Here is a 25,188-nt window from a genome sequence, read left to right as displayed (position 1 = left end):
CACCTGGTACATTAATTTACCCCTCTGTTTGTCTTCCCAGACCAGACACTCGAAGAAGAAGTGTGGTAAGAAGTGCAAGGCTAAATTTTCTAACACAGGGTCCATTTTGGATTCTTGTTCTAGAGATGCTGACAAGGAATTTTGACTTTCAATAATGCTTGAAGAAACCAGTCACTCAAGTAAAGTGGGAAACTTGCCTTTTTTTGAGCAAGTGGTCTTCCCTCATCAATTTGTATAGTACTGAAGATTAAAAATAGCTCTTCAGCTGGGGTACAGCTGTGCAGCATTGACTTAAATGGAACTGCACTGACTCACAACAAGCAAGCATCTGTATATAGCCCTTTACTACTGCAAACCACGTAACACTAACAGTGAGCACTGGTGTGGCATTCACAGGAGCTGGAGGGCAGGCTGGCTGACTCCTGCTGCTGCTCCTTGCAGGTGTCACAAACTACAGGATGGGGTTGCAAGGACAGGTTGAAATTAGCTGCCTGCTAAAAATCCCCCTCCTTCACCTGATCAGCACATGAGCAATGTGTCTTCTCAATGGCACTAGTCCCTTATTTCATTAGACATCCTCTGTGCCTTCTTCCATGTCTTTTTTACCCCTCATAGTGACTTTTTGGCTGTAGCAATTCCTTTGTTTTCTAGGCCATGAAACTATTCTCTCCCCTCTCCAATAAACAGAAAACAAATATTACCGGTCAGTGAGCAGATATATTTCCATATGAAAACTATCAACATAAACACTTTTTTCCCTTGCGGCTCTGAATGCCTAATCTAAACCCTTGGTTGCATGTATCAGAACTAATTTAAAGCACTGCAAAACCATCAAACCTGAAGCAGATTCTCCCATGACACCTAATTTCTTACAGAGGTTGGTACTCATGATCCACTAATCTCAATACCAAAAATGTCCAGTTTGGCCAGGTTTTCCTCCTGTAGGGCTGAGTGTCAATGCTGAAACTTAGCGCTGTTGGTCTAGAGAATGATGGACTTCACCTCCACCACCACCACTTCCTAGTTTTTGGTAGCAGCTTCTTCCTCTCTTGCCCTGTCCCCATACACAGCTCCCCAGAACTACAGGGGTTCCCCGGCACCCCGCAGACCCACACAGCCCCAGACAGTGAGGAGAGCTGGAACCAAGTGGGGAAATGAGAGCAGCACAGCTTTCAGGTCACACTTAGGGGACAAAGAACTGCAACACACACCAAAGGCTCTCCCAGGAGACTCCTTGCACAACTGCCTCTTTAGATAGGCTGACGTGGTGGATTCACGGTTCAAGTATCAGGCAGGAGGAAAAGCATTGTACATGCTATTAAACCACTGTCAGAGCATTTCACTGCTGAAGTGAAGCTCCCTGTGCTTTCTAATGAATTCTCTGCATTTAGCATTAAGATCTCTGTTTTTATAGAAAGTTACACTTGGGTAATTAATCTAGTGTTTGTTTCCTGCACATGTAAGAGAGCAGCCTTTGTTAGGGAATGATAAGACACTTCTAAGAATAGTGCTACTAAGAGCATCAGCTTTGTGAGACATTACAGGAAAAATATAGGCTCTTAACACCTGCTTTTTGCTTTTCAAAGTTTTGAAAATAACATTTTGTTTACCTAGAGCCAAATTCTGACTTGTTTATGCACAGAAAACCTAATTGCTTCCATCAGAAACAAGCATCACTGAAGGGATACTTTGGTCTCTGGGCTCCAATCTTGCAAAGATGTATTTGTTTAATTTTAGAAACACTGTAAATATTCTCAGTGGCTTCAGTGGGACTATCTGCAGTTCCCAGTCTCACAACCTGAATTCATCAGTTTGGTCTGTTAACTACACCTTCCAAATTAATTGGATTTTCTTAGTGACTGTGATAGATTGAGGATTAAGAATTTATCTGTGTGTAAAACAAGAGACCCTCAGGCCCGACCGTACAAAGGCCGGATGCTGAACTCAGGAAAATGTAAGCTGGGAGACAACCCTGTGAGAGCAGCCGCGTCGCTCCGATGCGAGAGGGGTCCCAGCCAGCAGCAGAACAAGCCCCCGTGTGAAGCTCCCTGGAAGCCTCATCTCAGCCCATGGGTTTTGCCAGCTGAACACAAAGGGTGGTGTAAAGCTTGGGGATTTATGTATGTTGTCAGTTCAGAACCAGAGCCAACACCATTCTCCTGTAAGCGGTTGACACTTGACACCTACTGAAGTCAGTTTAAACAGTCATTGTTTTAAAGCTTGTGTTGTTTTTAAGCAGTCACTGTGGTTCAGCCTGAGCTATCTACCACCCCAGTGCAAAAGGCAGAAGCTACCATGCTGGTGAAACTATGCAAAAAGTGGGGGGGAAATAGTTTACAGCAGCAAAGAGGCAATTTCCATTTGGGTTGTAGCATCCACTGTGTAACCAGTAATAGCAGAAAGGACATTAATCTTTGCTGTACTTGCAGCAGATTTCTTTCTGCTTTATTATGGACAAAGGAGTAGTTTATCCTCCTAACCAGAAAACAAAGCCTAATCTGCAGAGAACTGGCTAATCTAGTGGTTGATGTTTGAAGAATAACATAGACCCAATTTCCCTAGGTTTTGTAGTGCAAAATGTGAGCAGAGGACACTGCAACTAGCCTTGTGAGCTGATCAGAGCCCCTGTTGTGACTATTATCTTGACTGTATAATGGGGGCTTTCAAATCCCAGCTTTATCACATTCTGTTTTCTCTACTTTGCCCTTTTATGAATATTGAGTCATCAAAAATAGCTTCACTGACAGAGTTACTAATGATACCAGCTGGGTGAATCAGTGGCTTTTACATTGTCTAGTGCCAGTCATACAGTGCTATTAGTACGCTCGTTACAAAATACAACAAAAATTAGATATCCACATTTTATTTGCAGCTCCCTTGAGACACGTCGTAGTGGTTATTTTAGAATTGGAAAATGCTAACTGAACAAAGCAAATATTCAGCCATTTCAAAGCAATACTGTGAGCTAAAAGAAGAAACTCTGGCTTAGAATAAGTTGAAAGTAAATTCGAACATCAGTAGATTTTCCTTCCTCCTAGTTTTTAGTGCAAAGAAAAAGCACACCACCAAATGATATCAGCCACATTCTTCATGAGACAGTTATTCCTCATATTACGAGAAAAAGCTAACATCAGCAGTCCAGGAAAAATGCTGATAAACAGAAGCGAACACGACAAATGATGTAAAGTGATGTATATGGCTCGGGAGTGCAACGGGCACATATGAAGGCATCCTTCCAGCACAGTGCAGTGCCAGGGGGTAAGTTAGGTTAGAAGTGCCTGACTCAGATGAGTATTATTCCAAAAGCGTAACAACAGTACAACATGCCTGATGAAGAACCATCACAAATGAGTATGCAAAATGGCCCACGACGGGCTTACATTTTTAATGCTGTCCCAAGCAATTTTTTCCAAGGGTCATTTATTTCTACCCGGAGTGCCTTCCTCGCAGTGATACAGTTTCCTATGTTTGCAACACACCCTTTTCTGTTTTTTTTTTCTTCATAAAACCAGGCAGATAGAGAACGAAACAAGGGGCCCCCTTTACACACACTGCAGTTGCAGCTCTTCATGCACGCAGCGCTCGCTGCTTCTCACCAGCCCCCTTCACCTTCCAGCTATCGGGAACTTTACAGCACGGCATCTCCTAGCACCCCTTATCTCAGACACAAAGTCAAGCTTTCTGCTAGCAACTGCATCTGGCATGTTAAATGGGTAAATAAAACTACTGCAGATGTTGCCTTTAGCAAGTGTCATGGAAATTACAGAGCATCTTAACAAAGCAGAGCCTCAGAATTTAATGTATTAGGCTATTTTTTTTTTTTTTTTCAGGAGGTTCTTGCCCTTCCCTGGAAAAGTGACATCTGAAATTCTGTTACAGCAATTCTGTTAGTTACGGCAACACTAACTGAAACCGAAATGTGGTTTTTAACCTAAGATATGTTGCATAACAACTGAAGTATTATAATCTTATGAGCCGGGAAAGGTTAATTCCAAAGGTCACAATAATATGGGTGAAAACTAAACCGCTCCATAAGCGCATGGACTTGTGAGTCTTTTTGTTTTGGTCCAGGGCGAAGCCGAAACAGGCGAGACATTTCAAAGGAAGAGTAAGACACCGAGCACATGCCGAAATCCGTTTAGAGAGAAAAAAATACATCGGCAGAGCCTTTGCACTTACGTATCTCTTGAGTTTCTTCTCGGGGGGTGATTTAATGAGCCATCCGGTGCAAACGACGTCCCCCGAGCTCATCTTCCCCCCCGGCGCGGAGCGGCGACGCGGAAGCCAGGGTGCGGGCTATGTGTGCGGGTGTGTGCGGGGCTGCGGGTGTGCGTGTATTGTTCCCAGCCAATTTGCAACCAGCAGTAATCAGCTTCCTTCAGCTGTGCTCTGATACTGCTCCAGCCCGAGGAGGAAGTCATGACATTGATCACTGACACGGCCAGCCCTCCCTCCGCCGCAAACACAATGCAACACACCGAGCACGTGATGGGCGCCCGGGGACCGCCGCCGCGCCGCCGGCGGCTGCGACACCCACCGCCACCGGCCCCGGCACCACCGGCACCACCGGCCCCGCCGCGCCGCGCCGCCCCGGGGAGCTGAGCTCCGCGCCCCGGCGATGCTTGAGGCCCCTGCCCGGTGGAGCGGGGCTCGCTCGCCCCGAGGGAGCTGCGGGAGCAGCGGTGCTGCCGCGGCCCCGGGAGCCCGTTTGGGCGCGGTGCCCCCGGTGGGGCTGGCAGTGACAGCCGGAGAACGGCCGTGGCTCGGCGCTGGAGGCCCAGCCCGTGCCGGTGCCAGTGCCGGTGCCGGTGCCGGTGCCGGTGTCAGTGTCGGTGCCGGTGTCGGTGCCAGCCCCACACACCTGCCGAGCCCATCAGCACTGAGATGTCTGCCTCAGCTCCCACCATCTGCCTGCTCCGCTACTCCCGAACTTCCTCAGCTTGTGGATTTGAAGGTTTTTCAGTGGCATTTGGTCTCCTGTATGAATTTACTACGATTAAATCCAGACCCCCCCATGCAGTCCCGTGTTCATCTCTGGGGCCCCCAATACAAGAGGGATGTGGAGCTGTTGGAGCAAGTCCAGAGGAGGCCACAGAGATGCTCCAAGGGCTGGAGCACCTCTGCTATGGAGACAGGCTGAGAGAGCCAGAGTTGTTCAGGCTGGAGAAGAGAAGGTTCCAGGGAGACCTTAGAGCAGCTCCCAGTGCCTAAAGGGGCGAAGAAATCTGGAGAGGGGCTTTTGACAAGGGCGTGTAGTGACAGAACAAGAGGGAATGGCTTTAACCTGACAGAGCGGAGATTTACAGTAGATATTAGGAAAAAGATCCTGCACTATAAGGGTGGTGAGGAGCTGGCACAGGTTGCCCAGAGAAGCTGTGGCTGCCCCATCCATGGAAGAGTTCAAGGCCAGGTTGGACACAGGGGCTTGGATCAACCTGGTCTAGTGGAAGGTGTCCCTGCCATGGCAGGGGGTTGGAACTGGATGAGCTTTAAGGTCCCTTCCAACCCCAGCCGTTCTATGATTCTATGAATAAATGTAATTTTTCTGGTCATATCACTGAAGATTTTTCACGAACAGACCTTTTCAGAAGCGACTGCAGGGAGATACATTGCCATCCCACTGTTACAACTGAAAGCCATGACCACGGAGTGCATAACATTGCTGATATCCCTGGAGCTAGCGCCTTTCTCCGGCATGGGAAACTCCTGGCTTTTCAAGGACGGGGCAGATTGTGTTCATTTTGAAGCAGCTGCTTATACTGTTGGCTTGGATTTAAAGCGGATGCAGTGATTCTTCACTGGGTTTTACGGGTGAATTGTGAGGAGTCTCATGTGCCTTTGCTGAGGCCCAGCACCCGCGGTGCAGCCCAGCTCTGCCAGGGGTGCTCAGCAGCATCACAGCTGGGTGAGAGTTTCAACGTTTTCATGGCATTTTTCACATGTGGAGCTCTTCGGCAGGGCAGGCTGACCGCAGCTTCCAGAGTCACTGCTGGATCTGACCGGCTGGAAACCATGCTTGTGCTTTTCAAGGTTTTAAACAAAAATGTTGTGGGAATATGTATTTATTGTATTTAATATAACAAGTACTATAAATGGCATACAATATATAAATATATGCATACTATATATATGTATATTTACATAACAACAAATAAATCTGTATACACTCATAGCATCCCTGTTGCTTTGCATTATTACTGGTCTTAAAAGAATCTTGCCATAAATGAAAAGTGTCATGAATAAACTATAAACAATTCATTTAAAATGTGCTCTGACTTCTCTAGATACGTTTTTGTTTGACTTTCATGCAGCCTTGCAATATTACTTAATTCCCAATCTTACGTTCTACTACCACCTTCACTCAGCTCCACTTACCCTTTATCCACAGGGATGATTTAACAACTTCACATGTTTAATAGCAGGTCTGTGAATAAGGCTCTGTAACACTTCTCGGAGAGACATATCCAGCCATGGAACTTATTTCGGGAAGGAAAGTCACACTTTCCTTCCCCATGTGACTTGACTGTGTCACTCTGACAGATACAATAGCCTTACATCTGAAGCTTTAAAACATTAGTCTACCAAAATTAAAATGAATTGTGATATACTTCACGTAACCCATTTTTGACTCGATCATTCTTCAAACAGATGGGTTCCCCTGTCAGATTCCTTGTGTGGCTGCGTAACTGCTTGCAACAGGGCAGCAGAGGAGGTGTGGAGGGATCAGGACAGGGTGGAGAGGAGCCCAGGGTGTAGAATGGATCTGAACCAAACCACGGCCTTGAGGAGAGCTCTGGCTCTGTCTTTGCTTGCGCTTGGTGATAATGCTGCATCAGGAGACCTCGGCTCTTAAGCCACTTGTCCCTGCCCTTCTGCCACCTCTTTCATTACACAGGCATAGTGTGTTTGTGTGGCTACACGACAACTGAGTCAGAAAGCTGGCTGTGTGGAAAAGAATGAGTCAAAAAATAAAAGAAAAAAAAGATTATTTTCCATCTGGATCAGGACTAGTTTCCTGATCTGATAAATGCTGTGGCCTGTGACATGCTCACACCTGACCAACGGATGGGGCGATGCAGGGGCAGTAATAAGAAATCAGCAGTTGCTTAATTTGGCACTTCTGCCCCAAACCCGCCTGCTGAGTGGTAGCCATGGTGACAGGGAGGGGTACAGTGGCTCTGTTCCCTGCTGGATGTGTCCCTCCTCTGTGAGCTGCCCCTGTCCTCACTGCAGGAACGGCTCAGCTGCCTGTGAAGCACCTGCCGAACCACTTGCACGTTGCAGCTCAGCACATTCAGAATAAATACAATCTGTGCCAGTGTACTGACGGTGCCAGTAGCCTGAGGGGAAATACAGGAAGCCAGAAATTGTAATTAAGCAGAGCACGTGGGGGTTAACATGTTTGTTATGAAAGCTGCTGTGCCTTCTTGGTATTTGTGCTCTAAACACTAAAAGAGCAAATAAAGTTATTTTCTTACCCTGACGATTTTCATTGGGTTGATAATGTGTCACTCACGTGTTTGACAACTGCAGGCTTAAAAATGAATGGTATCTAGCCCTGATGGAGGAATGGGGATTTCACTTTTGTCCTGCCCCACACACACATTTTTCAACCTTTTCAAACTTTTAAATTATAAGATTCTTTACTTAAATCCTTCACCATGTTGGTGAATGACAGGGTCTTTGTTTTAAAAATCTTACAGTTGAAGACGTGTAGAGAATGAGCTGGAAACAGAACGGAAAGTGAAGGGAAAGAAGAGCAAAGAAAAACGGATTTTTCCTGAACATTTCTGCGAAACCTGAGGGCTGTTCTATTTTAGTTCCAGCTTTTGTATTTATCCATTAGAATTTAGTTTCAGAGTTCAAGTACATTTTGAACACGTATGCTGAAATCACTGGCAAAACCCAATTCAAAAAGTGTAAAAATAAAAATTAGTTTCCTAATATTATTGCAATGCCAAAAGGTTTGAAAGTGCAGAATTACAAATGTTTGCTGAGGCTTCTTTGTCTCACTTTTAAAGCTTTTTTTTAATAGGTATCACATGGTTACCTTCAAAGAGATCAGGTTTTGCTTGGTAACAATAACTTCAGCCAGTGGTACGTACCTCTCCAAATCTGCTGCAGGCAGAGCTACAGGAACATTCTCAAAAGTGACCAAAGCCTTCATGGATATGACCTGTAGACATGATTACAGAGAAAGTAAAGTGAAATAAAATGTAAACCATAAAATTGAAACCCCAGAAAGTAAAATAATTCTCTATTGTACACTAATTTTACAGGTAGATAATTGTACACTCATGTTCTGGTATGTCTCAAGTAAATTCCAGGAATCTGTCTTTATTTGGTTTATGCCAGAGTGTTTGTCCTTGCGGTGGGTTAGCTCAACACCATGCACCCACCGAAGCCACTCTCAGCTCATAGGTTGAGATGAGGGCAGGGAGATCACTTGGCAGTTACCGTCACAGGTAAAAGAGACTTGACTTGGTGGAGATTAATTTACTACCAATAAAATCAGAGCAGGGTAATGAGAAATAAAAACTAACATGTTATACATGTCACAAACAAAGATCAGAGTAAGCATGATCAGTTTGATCCTGAATGTGTGTGCAATCCACATCAGCCAGACACCTGAGAGGAATTCTCTGCTCTTCATGAAGTACTGGTCTACTCCTCTCCTTTCCTAACCCAGGCTACCAAAGTTTCACAGTAAAACTGCACTTGACTACTAATAAACCAAAAGAGAACAAACTGGCTAATTGTGTTTGAGGGGAAATTCCTTCATGACCCTGCAGGCAACTGATTTAAAGAAGTCAGTGTGCTATTTAAGCTTGCCCACTTCCACGCTGCAGAGCAACTGGTGCTGTTATTAATATTGAAAGCAGAGAATGTTCTTGCTCATGGTGGACAGATGAATAATTGGGGTGGAAAGGATGGGAAGAATCAGGAGGATTTATTTTCTTCACAAATGTATAGGTATCAAAGCAGGAAAAGACACTGGAGTTATCTACAATGACATTCCCACAAGCATATATTTTTCCAAGAATATAGCCCCACATTTAATTGACAAAACCCTGCAGTGGCTCTGAAGGTGGAGGTGTGTGCAAGAGACAGCCACAGCACTGGGAGAACAGCCCTTTTCTCTCATCTACTGACTGACCCCTGTTTACACATGGAGCTTGCTCCACACTTACTCAGCAAAATGCTAACATGCCTCTGCAGCATTCCCACAGCAAGCAGAAAAGCCCAGTCCCACAAAAAGACATGACACAGTATATATGTTCCAGCTGTTCCTGACAGTTACCACTCCGCTCCCCCCCTGCAGCCAAATATTTCACTCTCTTTCCATTCACAAGGACAAATTCAGCAAAGTCACAGGGGATAATTCAGCCCCTTCTCTTCCTTTCAGTAGCCTGTCCTCACCACACAAATCAGGTCTAATAGAGGAACGCGCACAGATCATCAGAGCCACATGGTTTGTTGTTTTTCTTTAAACAATTAATTACATAAACTGGAGCCTGACCACTGGCATAGAACGATGCCGACCCTGTCTGCACTCATTGCTTAGCTAACAATGATCTTCCGCTGGAGCTGTGCTGCGGACTCGGTCACCCACAGGTTCTCGCTGGCAGTGGGACCCAAGGGTCAGGTACCTGCTTTGGAAGCAGGAGCCATTATGAAAATAGAAAAGGAAAACAGACAGTTGAACGTTGCTGTGGTTTTGCTCCAGGAAGCGTATGAACTGTGTAAGCTGCATGTGGGTATGGCCTTTATTGTTATGGACAGGGCAGAATCTAATTTTACCAAAAGCTCTCATGACACATAGGGAGAACTCCGTCAACCCATTTCAGCAAACAGACCAACGCCCTCTGGCACTCATCTCCTCTGGGAAACAGCAGCAGACATCCAGCATCTCATAGGGAAGTCTCCTGCTCAGGAAAGTAACTGTTGGAAGAGCTGGTGTTCTGCTGCATTTGCAAATGTTCAAGTGTCTTTTTCTGAAGTGGGGGGGGGAACAAACAGATGATCACTTTGGTGCAAACCTCTGGCCTGGCACTTTTGCCACAAGACAGGTTTCTTTCGTCTCAGTCAGCAGCGGAAGCACACATTAAAAATGGCACTTTTGCTACTTTTCAGCTTCTGTTTGCAGAGTAGTAACAGTCTTCTGATGTCTGTGTAGCTGGTCAAGTGAGTCATGGCTGTTCTCTCTCTATGTGCATTGGTGTCACCCCTTTTTGAGGATTTCCTTGTGGAGTAATTTTATCAATGAACTCTCAAGGTCAGCAAATAATCTTTGTGGCTGAAGGAGATACAATAGCAGAGATGATGGCTTTTTAGAGAGCCAGAATTGTTTTTCCAATTGTCTTAATTACTTTTAGAATCTAATAAAAATCTACTTCCTTTTCATATATAAGAATAATAATACTACTCAGCCCACGTGTGAGAGGGTTTACTGGTTATATGGCAATTTGGAGGAATTTACCTGTGCACAGCTGATGGATCCTGCTGATATGACACAGTCAAATCTACAACAGCCAGAAGTCCAAAATAATCCATTTGACATCAAGATCATGAGATGCCTTTTCCAGATCAGAAATAGCAGATCATTATTAAATTTTAATTTTAATCTCCTGAAAATGAGGATTTACTGAAACCAGTGTATCTGAACTACCCGAAGCAGCCTGAAGTTTGGATGTGAAGCTTAAAGCAAGGTCTCAGGAAGGTCTGCAGAAAGAAATGGAAATACAAGTCTGTAGTTTTATGTTTAAGTGAAAAATACCTACCTAGTTATTTTCAGACTCACAAATATGAAAGGCTCATCATGAAGTGCAGGATGGGCCTTGGCTTCCCTAAACTATTCTTACTGAGAGCAGAGAATACTCTAGAGTGATGAGAAAATGAACAGAGGAAAATTAACATGGGACACTGTCTGCCTCTGTTCTCTATGTTGCCCCAAAATGCATTACTGAGCGTTACAGGAGCCCTACCTCTCCAACTGTGATCTGCAAGAAATTTTCATGCAGATGGCAAACCAGTGGGTGAAACAGACACTTACCCCTTCTAGGTAATTGAAGACAAAAATGAAATACTACTTTGTTTAAATATGATTGAGTAGAGGGCATTGCAGCAAACAGAGCAGATTTCTGAACTGCATGTGTAAAAGGTTGCCCTGTGTGAAGAATGTAAATGCAGGAAAGGGAGAATTGTTTTGATGGCAGCTGTGTGTTTGAGACTGTTACAAAAAAGGAAGAATCATTACAGGATGAGGAAGAAAGAAGGCCCAGGCAGCCAGGGAAGCAAAACAGCAAAAAAAAAAAAAAAATGGGGGAGAGAGGGGAAAGGCAGAAGCAGACTCTATGTGGAATAGAATAAATGAAAAGCAGCTATTCTAGTTTAAAAGATCCTTCAGCAGAAATGTATGGTCCTCTGGAAAATACAAGAGGTTCAGTCTAGTTTGCCACAGTGAGTGGGTGTTGGCAAGCAAAAATGGATTAAAAGGACAGGATTGAAATTATTTTCACAGCAGGATAAAGCCTGTGGCAACTAAAGTGATGGCTTTTGGCATACGCAATGCATCTGCCATGTTTGCAAGGCTAATGGAGGCAGCCCTTTACAGTATCCTTCTGTGCATTTCCTGTAGTTGAAGGAAATCCTGGTGCACGCTAAAACCTTTGAACGAGAACTGTTACATTTACAAATAGTCTGCGATCAGCTTAGGAATAACAGTGTGAAATCAAAGCCACAGGCACAGGCTTTTGCTTAAGAAAGAGATAATTTGTTTTGGGCAGAGAATTGGTGAAGAAAGAATTTTAACCATCATGAAAGAGAGTTAAAGGCTACACCGCACTGGCCTGTTTGCTGGATACTCACAGATTCAACATTTTGTTATGGGCAGGTTATTTACAGGTTTTCAATATTGCAAAGGCACTGCATAGGTTAGGGGAGAAAAGAATGCCACTGAGGTGAGCAGCAAAGTGCTTTGGATTTATTTCAGTTGGAAAAATCTCTCCTGACAGCTTTTGCTTTGATCGAAAATCACTTTCAAAGTGTTTTTCACTTTCCACAAAACTATTCTCTTCTGATCAGGGGCTCTCTTGACACAACGCTCCAGGTTTTGGCAAAGTTGTAGCTTATTGCATCAGGATTTCTTGTATGACCTCCAAAGGAATTAGTGTAAAATCTGCACGACATCACTGTTTGTAAGTGGGCAAAGTCTAGATTTCGGGGCAGAATACACAATTGGAACATTGTTTATTAAAGTCTGGTTTATGGTAGCTTAAACTGATACAAATTAGTGTGGCTGCAATCCCACCCTCTATCTTGCCATGTATGTGTTTTACTGCTGTGTTGGCACTGGCCCTTGTGTGTGTGGGCAGTTGAGTTGTTTTGCTGGGCTGATGTGAGAAAAACACAGTAACTCTCTTTGTTGGGCTCAGCTTTTGCTTTTTAGAACCTTGAACTAACCCAGCACTCACCTGCAGAAACACCACTAATAGTACAAGGGATCAGGAACACAGAAACATGGTGTGGAGGGAAGGAGCCACTATGTTTAATTTCACAGTTGCAAAAGACTAAAGCTGTCCATACAGGCAATTAAGGTACCTTTGCAACAGGTTCCTGATGAGACTCTGTAAATTAACACCTTCTAATGTGATCACATAAACCTGGCTCATCACATCCAGGAAGAAATCACACTCTTCTCACTTTCATAATTTACCAAACTGTGAGTGTTCCTGGCTCTCCCACTGGGAAAATGAACACACAGCCAAAAAAAAAGTGGATACCAAGTGAAAAGATGTGTAGCAAAACCCCTGTGTGGATGGGAAATAGAACTATATTAGAAGCCTTTGCAGTATAGCGGTAAAGCTTTGTCTGCTAAACCCAACATTTTTGGAATTAAAAATGCAACATTGCACACAAGATGGGAAAAAACAATGTGTATTTGTTCAGCCATCAGCTCTGTGAACCAGATACAAAGCATGCATTAGCTATTTTGTTACAGTTTTCAATGCTGAATGAAGTCTTGTATTTGCAAACCTCATTGGCAAGTCCAGGGACGGTCTATTGGCTAAAATGAAAACTTGATGCAGAAAATGGATGTGTGACTATGAAGCCTGCACCACCAAACAAAAATCCCCTTTCTATAAAAATACTTAATGTGAAGCTTAATAGAGTACGTTGCTTGGATGTATTTGTGTCTGCAATCGAGGCAGAATCAGGTAATCACCTACTGTTTGTAGCCATGACCTGCACGATGCAGGGGCTGGACTGCTCTTAGCCGCTCAACAGCCACAAAGCTCTGCAGCAAGGGACATCCTCGGAAATGACATCTCCAGCAAAACCTGGGTTACAAGTGAGTGGCGCATACGGAGATTACATATTATACTGTAATCTCCAGAGGAGGAGGCCTTCTTTTCTGTCTAATCCTGTGAGGAAGGGAAAAATCTGGAATCCTGAAGTGGATAAATTTTGGAAGGGAATCTGTGAAATAAGTTTCTGAATGAGACAGGGCTGCACAGCAAGTGCAAGAATGCACAGAATTGTGCCACTGGACATAAACAAAGTTACTTGTAAGGACATAACCACTGATGTACGAACAGAGGCAGCATTCCTGAATTCTCTGCAACAGAAGACATAATGACGGAATCTGGGAGAGATGGTTTCTCCGCCAAACAAGCCACTCCAGCCAGGAAGCAGACTTCACAGAAACAACAGTGATTTCTTCACTGGAAGAAGTCCAGTAGTAGATGTGGATTTTGGACTATGGCATTTAATGGGGAGCCTCCTGAACGTGCAGAAGGGAGTGATCAGATTCCAAAATCAGAGGATACTACCTACCCAAGGTGCTGCTTAACAGAACACTTTTGCTGTTCTGTGGGAAGGTGCTGAATGTACATGATACAGTTCTACAAGTTATTAAACAACAGCAGGTAAAAGATGGTTTCCAAATCTAATCTGTATTTTTTTCTTTTTCCTATTCTTGATGAAATCCGTTTGAAGACTGAGCTGCAATCGTATTAAATAGTAGAAAGGCTGACGGATCACACTGAAGTCAGGGCTGGCAGCCGGCCTCAGGCGAGCACAGGTCGGTGTGGCCACCTAGTGGCATCTCACAGCGGTACTGTCACTTGTAAATCCGATTTCCAAGTCAGGGAAGACACAAACCTCAACCAGTATTTAAGACGCCTTTTATTATTTAAGCTGTTCTTACCCACAGAATCAAGTTTTTACCGCTAGCAGCAGATAACTATCAGCACAGTGCATTCGCATGGATCGATTACACATACATACTAAGTCATTCCGTTTGTGCAAAACTGGGAGGCCAACCTCACCTGCCTGCTAAGGGGCTCACAGAGCCTTTGAAGGGCTCCTCTTTTCCCAGCAGGCATATAGAGAGCCCTGCAGCTTCAGTTGTATTTAGCAGCCACAGCCACTACCTTTTGGTTGTGGCCCGATTTACTCAACCTGTTGATGCTTGCGTGTGGCAGTGGCCTTGTGCGGATTTGGGGGACTCTTGGTGTACTGAGATTATCTGTTCTTGTGAATTCAACAGGTCTAGTGGTCTCTCAAGCTTATCAGTTCTTGGGGGATTTCCACATGCCATCTTTCAGCGTGTACTAGTTCTCTCTTCAGCCTGATTGTTGGTAACATTTCTCCATCCACACCCATAGGTTGGTACCTATATGCCTCATCCACACAAACCCACATAAAAGGGGCTTTTATAACAACTTGGCCTATTATTTCAGAGAATAGTAAGATTTATTTTAAAAAGCTACCCAAACCAAATATATCTGTGGTAGAAAAATTAAGACCGATACAATTACTCCCCTGCTTGGGAAAGGTTGAGTTGCCACAGTCCAAGATTGGAAAAATCTTACAGCCTTACCTGGACAGTGTATGAAAATGCCCCTGGACCTGCATCTCATCAACTCTTTATATGTTTCAGCAGTAATGGGTAACAGTGAGCATAAGTGTATGCAATTTCTCTTTTTGCATCTGACAAGAATATGTAATTCTTAGCATACAATACGTCAAGTGCCATCGTTCTGAACTGGACAGAAGAGACCTTCTTAATTGCTGTGAAACCTTAGAGTGTTGAGACTACACATTCAGCCCTGGTGATTGTGTCTGGCACGCTGTAAAATAAGCAATAATAATCCTGGGAAAACCAAGAGCTAATACCTAAATCTACAACTTCATCACGACAACTAACCTCCTGCCTCCCAGCCACAATAAAAAAAGAAATAAAAATCACTCAAACAAAAACAATTGGAGAAATTCTGTGGAATTTTGCAAATGTATCAGAAAATACACGAGTACAAAAAATAGTAAGTACAAAAAAGCACTTCACTACTTTTTTATAATTAATTAGATTATCACCTCATAATACTGTTGTATGACTGATTTTTTTCAGCCAATGGCCTGTGGGTCCACAGGAGTACACAGCATAGTCTAAGAGAAGCAACTAAGAACATCTATGCAAAGTGTCAAATGCAAATGTTAAGCACACAAGCAAAAAATATCCAAAGGGGATCTTCGATGAAAGCAGCAGCTTGATTGTTTGTACAGCACATAATGTTCCTGTGAATTTCAAGTAAAAAGCAAGCTGTGACAAACACTTGAGAGTGTTTTGCATAAACAGAAGCTACAAGCATTTGAAACTGGAGCAGGAAAGTCAAATATTAAAAATAGTTGGTGAGCTATTTTCTGTAAACGTTAAGAACAAACACGACATAGACTGGAATTTTCCCACCTTAGAGACTTTTTGCATAGCTAACGGTAAACTTCATTTTCTAGATAGCCCTGCTTGGAAAAGCTATTTGGAGTGCGCTTTGAAAACCAGTCATGTCACTCTTCTCAACTGTGCTATGAAAAATGTACTTCCCAAAGCTTTTAAAAATAGATCACGTGGAAGGGCTACTGCAGATGCCGTGGGCCTTGCCTTGCTGCAAACCATGCAACGAGCAGAGAAGGCAATAGGGTGCTAAACAATTTGGAGCAGCTCTGTTACTGTTTTGCAGCTGTTTCACAGCATGAAAAGGAGGAGTTTAGAGCTTAAATCTTCTGTGTTGGACCACAATTTAGATACGGAATTTGAGAGTGATCAGGCAGTCATGGAAACAGTTCAGACGTAGAGCTACTCTTTACAAAATGGCACCTTATTGGAATCAATGTACGGATGGAGGAGGAAAAGAGGTCTCAGAGGTCTTTCTAAATGCAGTGTATGTGAGCTGCAATAACCCATTTGCTCAGCTTAGTTGTGCTATGCAAAAAGATCTTGATAACAGCTAATGAGCTTTTTACTGGAATGAAAAAACTTTTATCGCTCATCTTGTCTGCTGTGCCAGGGTTACATCTATTTCTCTGGACAAAATGCTCACGTTATTGCCGTTGTAAGTAATCACCAGGTAAAACGGCTGATTCCGGGCTCTCAGTGTTTTAAGTCTGACATCTCAGGGGTTGATTTGGAATCCTTTAGCAGCATGAGCAAAGTTACAGCTCAGCAACTGGGAATCTGAATGCCGTGTGTGGACAGTCAGAAATGTGTGCGCTGACAGTAACTAAACTGAGTGCCTTCACTGGTGCCATTTGCAATGTGAATTACACAAACACTGAAAAATATTACTTCTTTTTTTGCATAGGCCGCTCTTGCTTGGGAATTCCACTAGTACCTCAGCCCTGCAGATGTTAAGAAATGGTTTTCTCTCCAGAACAGCCTGGGGCACTTAGGAAAACACACTTGCTATTTGCAACAGGGTTTGAAAACAAGGAAAACAAACTGCAAGTCACAAGTTTTCTGCCCCATACCATTGTTTTTGGTTTTGGTCATTGTTTTACTGCCTGGCGCTTGCAGCACCTTATCCCTGTGTCAGCTGTCATGCCAGTACCCCTGCTTCCTCCTTCTGCAGCAGGTCTGGAGTCCATGGGCTCTGCATGGCAGTGCCAGGGCCGCAGGCAGAAGGGCACATCCCGCCGCTTGCAGAGGCTGGCAGCCCCCGGGAGATCACAAAGGCAGGAGGCGGGACAAGGGCAGGACCTCAGCAGCGGCGGCATCGGTTCATGCCCTGACAGCCAGCGCTGTCTCGAAACACAGGGAGCCCCTGAGGCACCTCCGACACCTCTCTTGGGCACATCCACCCTATTCCTTGTGTGTGTAGCGGCCCTGACCGCTGCCTCCCCTGTGAGCTGTGGTGACTCTCGGCAGCACAGGAGGCACCGAAGCCTCGCAGAGCACCCCATGGGGGACACCCAGGAATCGGCTCCCCAGCGGCCCCACAAGAGGGGCTGCCCTGGTTCCAGCAGGGATAGCTATTTTTATTCCCAGTAGCCGGTAAAGCGTTGTGCTTTGGCTTCCCTCTGGGAACAGAAGCCCAGATACCCCCCACCGCCACCAAACCCCTCCCTGCGCCCCTTGGCGCCACACACGCTCCGCCAGCGCGCGCGCGGGAAGTATCGCGAGAGAGGCGCGGGCGGGGCGGAGCCGCGCGGTGTTTGGGGCGGTGGGGCCGCCCCTGCCCCCCCACCCCCGACCCACGGCGCACAACATGGACACCGGGGCCGGCGCCGCCCGCGCCGATGGCGAGCTGCCCTCCACCTCCGCCGCGGCGGCCTCCGCGCAGGAGCCCGGCGCCGAGGAGGTACCGCTGCGAGGGAGGGCGGGCGGTGGAGCCTGCGGGGGTGAGGATACAGCCTGGGGGCGCCGGCCGCCCTGCGCAGCCCGTGAGGGCCCGGGGCCGCGGCCCAGCCTGCGCGGCTGCCCTGCGAGCCGGCCCCTGCCCGGACACCCCCGGCCCCGCCGCGCAGGCCGGGCTCTGGCCCGTCCTGCAGCATCGCTGTGGCGGCTGCCGCCATCCGGGCGCCAGTGGAGCCCCTTCCCCGCCGTGCAGCTCGGGGAGGTCGGGCCGCCGCGGTCCGACCCAGCCCTCAGGCCTCGGGGCTGCTGCAGGCTGCCCCCTGCCCAGCTCAGATGCAGCCGTGGTGCTGAATGAACCCCTCAGGAGAGCGCGTATGGCTGCCAGCCTCCTCCCTTTAGGATTTTGGGGAAAAAGGCTAAGGCACAAGGAGGGTAAAAAGTGACGTATTCGGGTATCCTTGGAAACTGAGCAAGATTTAACCTGAAGAATGAGTGTTATAAAAACTTAATAAGAGCGATGACCGTGTGTCATGTATTTATGATATTGGAGAACACTGCAGAAATACTTACATTAGTGCAATCAGAATTTTAATTCCAATCGATAAGGGTCCTTTTTTTACCTGAAAAGAAAGCTTGAGTCTTTATTCCATTATTTATGGAAGCAAATAGCTATGAGATACAGAACAGGATAATTCTGAACATCACCTGATTGTTAAGGGGAAAATGTTCAAGGGCTATTTCTGTATTGAATATAACTTATTCTGCGAAATTTTATGCATGTCAACTGATAAAAAGTTGGTGCTAAATGTTTGAGAATGCCTACTTGGAGAGATTATTTGAAAGCATTGAGTGGTTCTGAATGTTATCAACATTGTGGTGCTGTGCCATATGTATCTTAAGGGAAAAAACCCAACAGGTTTTGCTGTTTGAGGTTTCTGTTCAGACTGGAATTTCACTTCAAGTTGGACCACAGGTCTCTTACATACCTATACAGTTACATACACAATCTGTGTAATAATGGCATATAATACAACCTGTTGTGCTCTTTTCCCTTCTCCCTGTTCTGCTTCACTATACATAGTCTTTCTTGTAGTAGTACCAAACCAGTGTCTTAATGGCTCTTCAGAATGTATTTCCACTTTGTATATGCGAGTTAAACACAAAAGGTCTTTCCGATGCATCCTGATGCATCCTAATGCATCTGTTTAAAGTTCTTAATGGTGTGGGTTACAAGAGCAAAGTCAACAAAGCAGCAGCAGTTTGTATTCCCAGTCATTTATTTAGGTGTTCACATTGCCTATCCAATTTAGAACTAACTGTTGCACTTTCTAGGTAGAAATCTCTCCCAGCCTGAAGTTAGTAGCTCTCTTTAGACTGGGCTGGGGAGGTATTTTGGATCCTTAGAATACTCAGGGTCTGTTACTTTTTGAAGTGCTGCGTGGTCATCTTTCTTGTAAGGTGTTTAAATGACACCGGTTTTCAGGGGACTGCCTTATCTAGGGCGCAGTCTTTAGTAGAAACCTTTTCTAGGTAGAGGCAGATTGTTACCAGCCTGCTCCCTGAGTTAAAAACAAAAGTACCTTTTTTGCTGGTTAATTAATTGTTTGCACTGAGGATTCAGCTGATCCTCCTGTTTCCTGTCAAGTCAGCCCTTTAAGTGATGAGGATGCATTGGCTAAAGTTTCTAGGGTAAAACTTACAGACTTAATGAAATACTTTGTGTTTCTGTGTTGTGTTCGGTACGTGAGCCAGTTGGTAGTAAGAGAGAAGTGTTCTTACTCATACCAACATTTAGTAATTGACAAGGTCTAGATTTTTATAATTCAGAACGTTACACAGAAGCAAGTTTGGATATGATACTCATCCCTGCTACCCAGAGTAGTGTTTTAGTGAAACTACAGCATACTCTTTTCCCTTGGAAGCTGCGAGGAACAGAAGGGGTATTGGGATGCATATGTCTTCAGTTGCCTGTCTCTTTTTTGACAGTTTCCCATTCCTTATTTCTGGTATTTTGGGGTCATCAGTGTTTGAGAGAAACACTGCAATGAGGAATGGGGGGAAACTGTTTTGTCTAGAAAAGGTAAGGTGTAGGATGTGATTTTTGTAGTGCCATAACTGCAGTAACTTTGCATGTCAGTTCATTTACTCTGTTAACTCGGAGTGTGTTATTCACAAATACTTATTTCTGAATAAATTTTATGTGTATGCCACCGTAAGTTTTCTTATTCTGGGGAAATAAGAGTACTGATTTCCCCAGAATAACAGTAGAACTGGCATTAGAGCCATCTGCCTTGGCGTGTAAGTAATGTTGTATTACATTACTTGGAAACCTTGCGGTTAAAAGGGATTCTCATAATATCGAGTTGTTCTGCTTCGTCCAGGAGAAACTTCATACTTACCTGAGGCAGACAGACGGCTTTTTTCCAGTAGCACGTGTCTGTGTAATTGATTTCTAGGGGAAGTGAGGAAGACATCTGAAATAGCCTACTGTCAATTTTGTTTTCCTTTATGGAGGAGTATTTTGTCACTTTAATAACAAGGCTTGGGCCTGATAATAGCACTGTCACTCTCTTTTACTGAGGTCTATGTTATATAGTAATATAGTGAAGGTATGAATGTACGTGTATATGTGACCTGCTCTTTGGCATGTTGGTGTAACAGTCCTCTCCTGACATTGCTTTTCAAGTAAGCTGATTACCTATGTGGTTGAAGAAGCTGTGAGTGAATAGAATATTTCTAATTGCACCTATTTGCAACATAATCATTTGACCCTGCTAAGCTGAACTCATGCATTTATAAAATCATTAACCTGCCAAACAACTTCATTATATGTTTGGTATTGTTCACCTTTGCAGAGAATTATGCCTTTGGGCCAAAACTTGAAAATGTAATCTCTGACTTCAGAAAATGATGCTCCCATTTGCATGATAGTGCTTAAAGAGTAAGTTGACATATATATTTATCAGCAACAGTGCTGAAGTTTAAGCATAATGTTGTTTGACAGACTTCTACATTTTCAGTCCCAGTTTGGTCTCGTTTTGCTACTTGACCCTGAATAGTTTAGATTATTTATTATTTAATTTTAATGTATTTATAGTAGACTGGTACCTAGAGCGCTTGTCAGATTAAGACTCTGCTCTGTCAGATTTTATACAGACATGCTCTTTGGCAGTTCCTTTCAGATTGTTCAGTACTTTAAAAAACATTTTTATAATCTAATGCCTTTCAAAGAATATTGAGTATCATTTTTATTTGCAGGAGGTGTGTTAAAAATAGCATACTTCAAAGATCGAATTAGGGAAAAAAATCTACCAAACACTTCCCCCACAAGTCTTTTATTTATTTATTTATGTAAAAGATATTTTGCCAATATAATGATTTGTGGTTTTTGTTTGTTTGTTTTTAATACAACAATGTAGCAGTTGAAATTGTGGAAACCTGCTTTGAGCTTACCACTTGAAGACAGAAATCAATCTTGGAAACCACAGAAGTCAGCTGGTTTTGTTACTGTTCCTTAAATTTCTTTCATTTACAGTAAATAAGGTAGTTCTTTGTTCCCTGTCGAAGAGCATACCATGTAGTTGCTGCATCCGTTGATTTGGTTTGTAATTTGTGGCTCTTCCTAGGTATGGCTAAGTGTTGTTAAGCCTGTTTTTCCAAATGAACTCCTGACTATTCATCTAGAAGTGAAAACAAACAAACAAAACCCATCCAAGATGCGAGTGCCAGAAATTTAGAGTTAGAAATTTTAAAAGTACATTTTCAAGACATTAAGTTTTAATTATGTATTTAAGCAGTATCTCTGTGAAAGATTAAACTTTATCATTTTTCAGTACTTTCTTTCAATGCTTTCAACTTGGATCCTATTCATAGTGATAAGCATGAGGATGAGACAAATCTTCAACTCTTGTTTTATCTGGTCATATCGCCTGTTCAGTTCAATGTGGTCAGCTTTATTTTGAAATAATTGTTTTTAAACAATAGCATGCTTGTGGTGTGTAGGTTTGTTCAGGTTGATATTTTTGCAAAAAAAATAAAGAAAATACAGAATCTGATACTTACAGAGTGTTTAAAATTTGAATTCCAGAAAAATGATCCCCCGTTTCAACTCAAACTTCCTCCAAAGGCAGCTAGACCTGACAAAGAAGTTGACCCGGAATATGAGGAGAAGATGGTAAGCATTTTCACCACAAAACATTCTGCAGCTTTTTGACATGTGTTTGTTTGCTCGAACTAGATCAAGGAGTTTTTGCAGACTGGATGTGTCAGAAAAGAAAAACAAATCAAGATTCATTTAAATGTCTAGTCCAGTGTGAGGTTTCTCACAGTGGCTAACAGGAGGTATTTAGCGAAGAATATGAGAACAGAAGAAGCAGATAGTGATAGTTCTGTTAAATACTGTCCCATCCTTACAAATATTTTTGTGTCCATGATTTCTGGAGTTGGAGGCTGTGGTTTTTATACTCAGAGTTGTCACTGGGTAATTTTTTGTCTTGTCCTCATCTGTCCTCTTCCTCCACCCTTCCCCATGGATTTGTCTGCTGGCACTTTTTTCCCTCATGTAGGTTTAGTTCTTCACACCCTTCTGTGGAAAGGAGTTTCTATTCAATTACATTTTATATTTAGAATGCTCCCCTTTTGGTTTTGAGTCTGTCTCTACTAGTTTTATTTGATGACCCATTGAGTTCTGTGAGAGGCATCCTTATGCTTATTAAATGAGAGAAATACTGAAGTGCTAGTTTCTCATTGTATAAAAACATAAAGGATTGAAATGTTGATATGCCCCTTAAGATATGTGCCATAAAAATGCAGAAGAGGATCTTTCCATAACACAAATGAAGGGGGCTTTTAGTGCTTGAGAAGAGCTAGAACAGGGTAACTTATGTATTATGAAGAGGCTGAAAGCGGGAGGACATTACAAGACTTGTTCTTGAATGACACATTCAGTGTCATTCAGGTAAGTTCTTGATTGAAGCTGGTATCTGTATCTTGCTGCATTTTTCTTAAAAACTTTAATGTTAAATGGATGTCTGTTAGTTACAGTAGAGTCTGAAAGGATTGGATGCCATAGAAGCTAGGGAAGAGCATCACTGCTGGACATGGAAAAATTGATAGCTACTGGTATGAATACTTCATTTTTAGCCAAAGATAAGTCACACGGGTAAATCTGTTCCTTGAGAATGAGTTGAGTAAGTAGCTGAAGTTGGTTTCCTAAATTAGAATTTTAGTTCAGTTGTTCTAAGAGGCAAAGGGAATAAGTCTCAAAAATTTACCTTTCATCAGTTGTGAGCTTGACCTTTACTATTTATCAAGCTGTGGTGCTTACAGTCAGCCAGTGATCTTGCAGGCAATGAAGTCTATTATAGCATTCAATATAGAACCTTACAATTATGGTTAGCTTGCAAAAACTATTGTATATTTTTAGTTTAATATAAACTCTCCGAATGGATATTTTTCTTATCCTGCGCGAGCATAAACATCCATGCCCTTACTCCTCCTTTTAGATTTTTCTTCCCCCTAGAAGTTTTACTTTATAGTTACAGTTTATTTGGTTTTCACATTGTTTACACAAATGGTCCGATAGTAAACGCAAGGGGAAAAAAAACCCCAATTTTTTTCCACGAGATCTTTCTAAAGGTGTTTGTTGGCTGGTAAGCGGTGCGCTATTACAAGTAATGCATTGCCCTCGTGTGGCAAGATCATGCATTGCACGTCATGTTCATTTTTGTTGCCGTTCGGTTTGTTACTGCTGTTAGAGCGCTTTCACTTGCGTGTAAGTTGCCTGCAGAAAAGCTTCCTGTTGTTTGTATATTCTCTAGAAGAGTTATGGTACAAAACTACAAGTTCACTTTTGCAGTTTATAGCAAGATACAAATCACATGAAAATGACATAGAGATACTGACAGTTGCATTCTGTCAGACAGAATTTGTGTTAGCATATTTTTCTTTAAAATTATGTAACATGTTGTCCTTTGTATAGAGAGGAGAACATGTGTTTTGCTGTGTTTATATAGTGAAGTGCATATGCCTCATTGATATGGCATAACTGAAGTGATTGAAATTTGAGATCTGACAGCAAAATTCGCAGACTTCCATGCAAGCAGTATTGAGCTGGTACATCTGTTGCTGTAGTCATACCTCTAAAGGCAGAACTACCACATTGTTGTGTTTGTCAAATCCTGATAGCCTTGAGCTGATGGAAGTTTTGCCACTGACTTGAGCAAGGTTAGGGTTTCATTCCTCAGTGTAAGTCAGAACCTTAGTTTTTTCTTTATCTTTTGTAGGCACTGCTTTAAAATATCCTTTCACAGTTGCTGGTGTGCCATGCACACTTAAGCAATCTATACAAATAAACTGTTTTTGAGTCGTGTTACTAATCTTTGAGTTTTCAGTGGGGGTGAGTTGCTGGGGTGAGGTTATCAAGTCTTGCCATGTCTTCCAGATTGCTGTGGTATTCATGAAGGATTGTTTGAACACAGTTGGGTGCTCTAAAGCAATTTATGCTTAGCTGCAAGCTGAAGCAGCTCAACAGCTATTTATAGAATCATAGAATGGTTTGGATTGGAAGAGACCTTAAAGATCATTTAGTTCCAACCCCCTGCCATAGGCAGAGACACCATATTTCATGATGCTTTTAGCCCTCTGAGTTGGTTAACAGTAGGGAGGTGGTCTTGTCAATCTTTCCTCATATAAGTTATTCTCATGAGTGTCTGAAATCTGTTTCTTAATAAAAATACATTTTTATGAAGAAAAGTTATTTATTTTTCTTTTTTTAATTCTCTCCCTACTTTGGAAACTAGAAAGCAGATCGAGCAAAAAGGTTCGAATTCCTCCTGAAGCAGACAGAACTTTTTGCACATTTTATTCAGCCTGCAGCACAAAAATCACCAACATCTCCATTGAAAGTCAAGCTGGGACGGCCACGGATGAAGAAAGATGAAAAACAGAGTTTGATTTCTGCTGGGGAGTATGTTTTATTTATAACTTCTTACACTTTCAAACAAATTACGCATTTTAGCACATCTATTTAGTTAATAGAGATTGTGCTTAAGTCAGTCCAGAACTTTTCCTATTAATGGTGTCTCATAATTTCTTTAAAAGCTGCTTGGTGTATGCATGCTGATCCATTAACATCAGTATTACATTGCATCAGAAACCCACTTTTAAAATAAATTCCCTGATTCTTAGTACTTATGATGCTTTGGTCCATAATGTGGAGTGATTTTGGAGTACATAAATTGAATTTCTTTTGCATGATGCTGAACTACAAGATGTACTCCAGTAATACACCCGATGTGTTCCAGCTGCTAGCAGACATATCAGTGGGACTAGAGAGGAGTTAGACCAAGTTAAAACATGACAGTGTGCATGTAGTGTGGATATTGGATCCTCAGCATCTGTTGTGTTGGAACTTTTACAAAATGGTATTTTCTATTTTGTAGTATTAAATTTTTTTAATTGAATGTGTGATTCTTCTGAATGATAACAGTTACCAAGTATTGATTCTAAGCCCACCGCAGATATGTGTCTTGTATTTCTGTGTTGCTCATTAAAAA

At 43.1% G+C, this 25,188-nt stretch overlaps 2 protein-coding genes across 5 annotated transcripts in view; one reads left to right on the top strand and one right to left on the bottom strand.

Moving 5' to 3' along the window:
* Positions 1–4,562, bottom strand: part of GAB3 (GRB2 associated binding protein 3) — a 66,405-nt gene extending 61,843 nt beyond the window's left edge. For all 3 annotated transcript variants that reach the window (XM_030496815.1, XM_030496816.1, XM_030496817.1), the window contains exon 1: positions 4,180–4,562. In XM_030496815.1, coding sequence (XP_030352675.1) covers positions 4,180–4,251 — 72 coding nt within the window. In that variant the 5' untranslated portion in view covers positions 4,252–4,562. The remainder of the gene's footprint in view (positions 1–4,179) is intronic.
* A 12,901-nt stretch (positions 4,563–17,463) lies between these two features.
* Positions 17,464–25,188, top strand: part of SMARCA1 (SWI/SNF related, matrix associated, actin dependent regulator of chromatin, subfamily a, member 1) — a 34,371-nt gene continuing 26,646 nt past the window's right edge. Inside the window, exons 1-3 of one of the 2 annotated variants that reach the window (XM_030497148.1) lie at positions 17,464–17,636; positions 21,720–21,806; positions 24,433–24,599. In XM_030497148.1, coding sequence (XP_030353008.1) covers positions 17,544–17,636; positions 21,720–21,806; positions 24,433–24,599 — 347 coding nt within the window. In that variant the 5' untranslated portion in view covers positions 17,464–17,543. Of the gene's footprint in view, positions 17,637–18,235; positions 18,606–21,719; positions 21,807–24,432; positions 24,600–25,188 lie in introns of those variants that run through there. The other variant, XM_030497149.1, reaches the window with a different exon arrangement.

The sequence above is a fragment of the Strigops habroptila genome, chromosome 9 (assembly GCF_004027225.2).
Source record: "Strigops habroptila isolate Jane chromosome 9, bStrHab1.2.pri, whole genome shotgun sequence".
Lineage (NCBI taxonomy): Eukaryota > Metazoa > Chordata > Aves > Psittaciformes > Psittacidae > Strigops > Strigops habroptila.
Note: the sequence above shows the minus strand (reverse complement) of the source record. Positions and strands in the feature narration are given on the sequence as shown.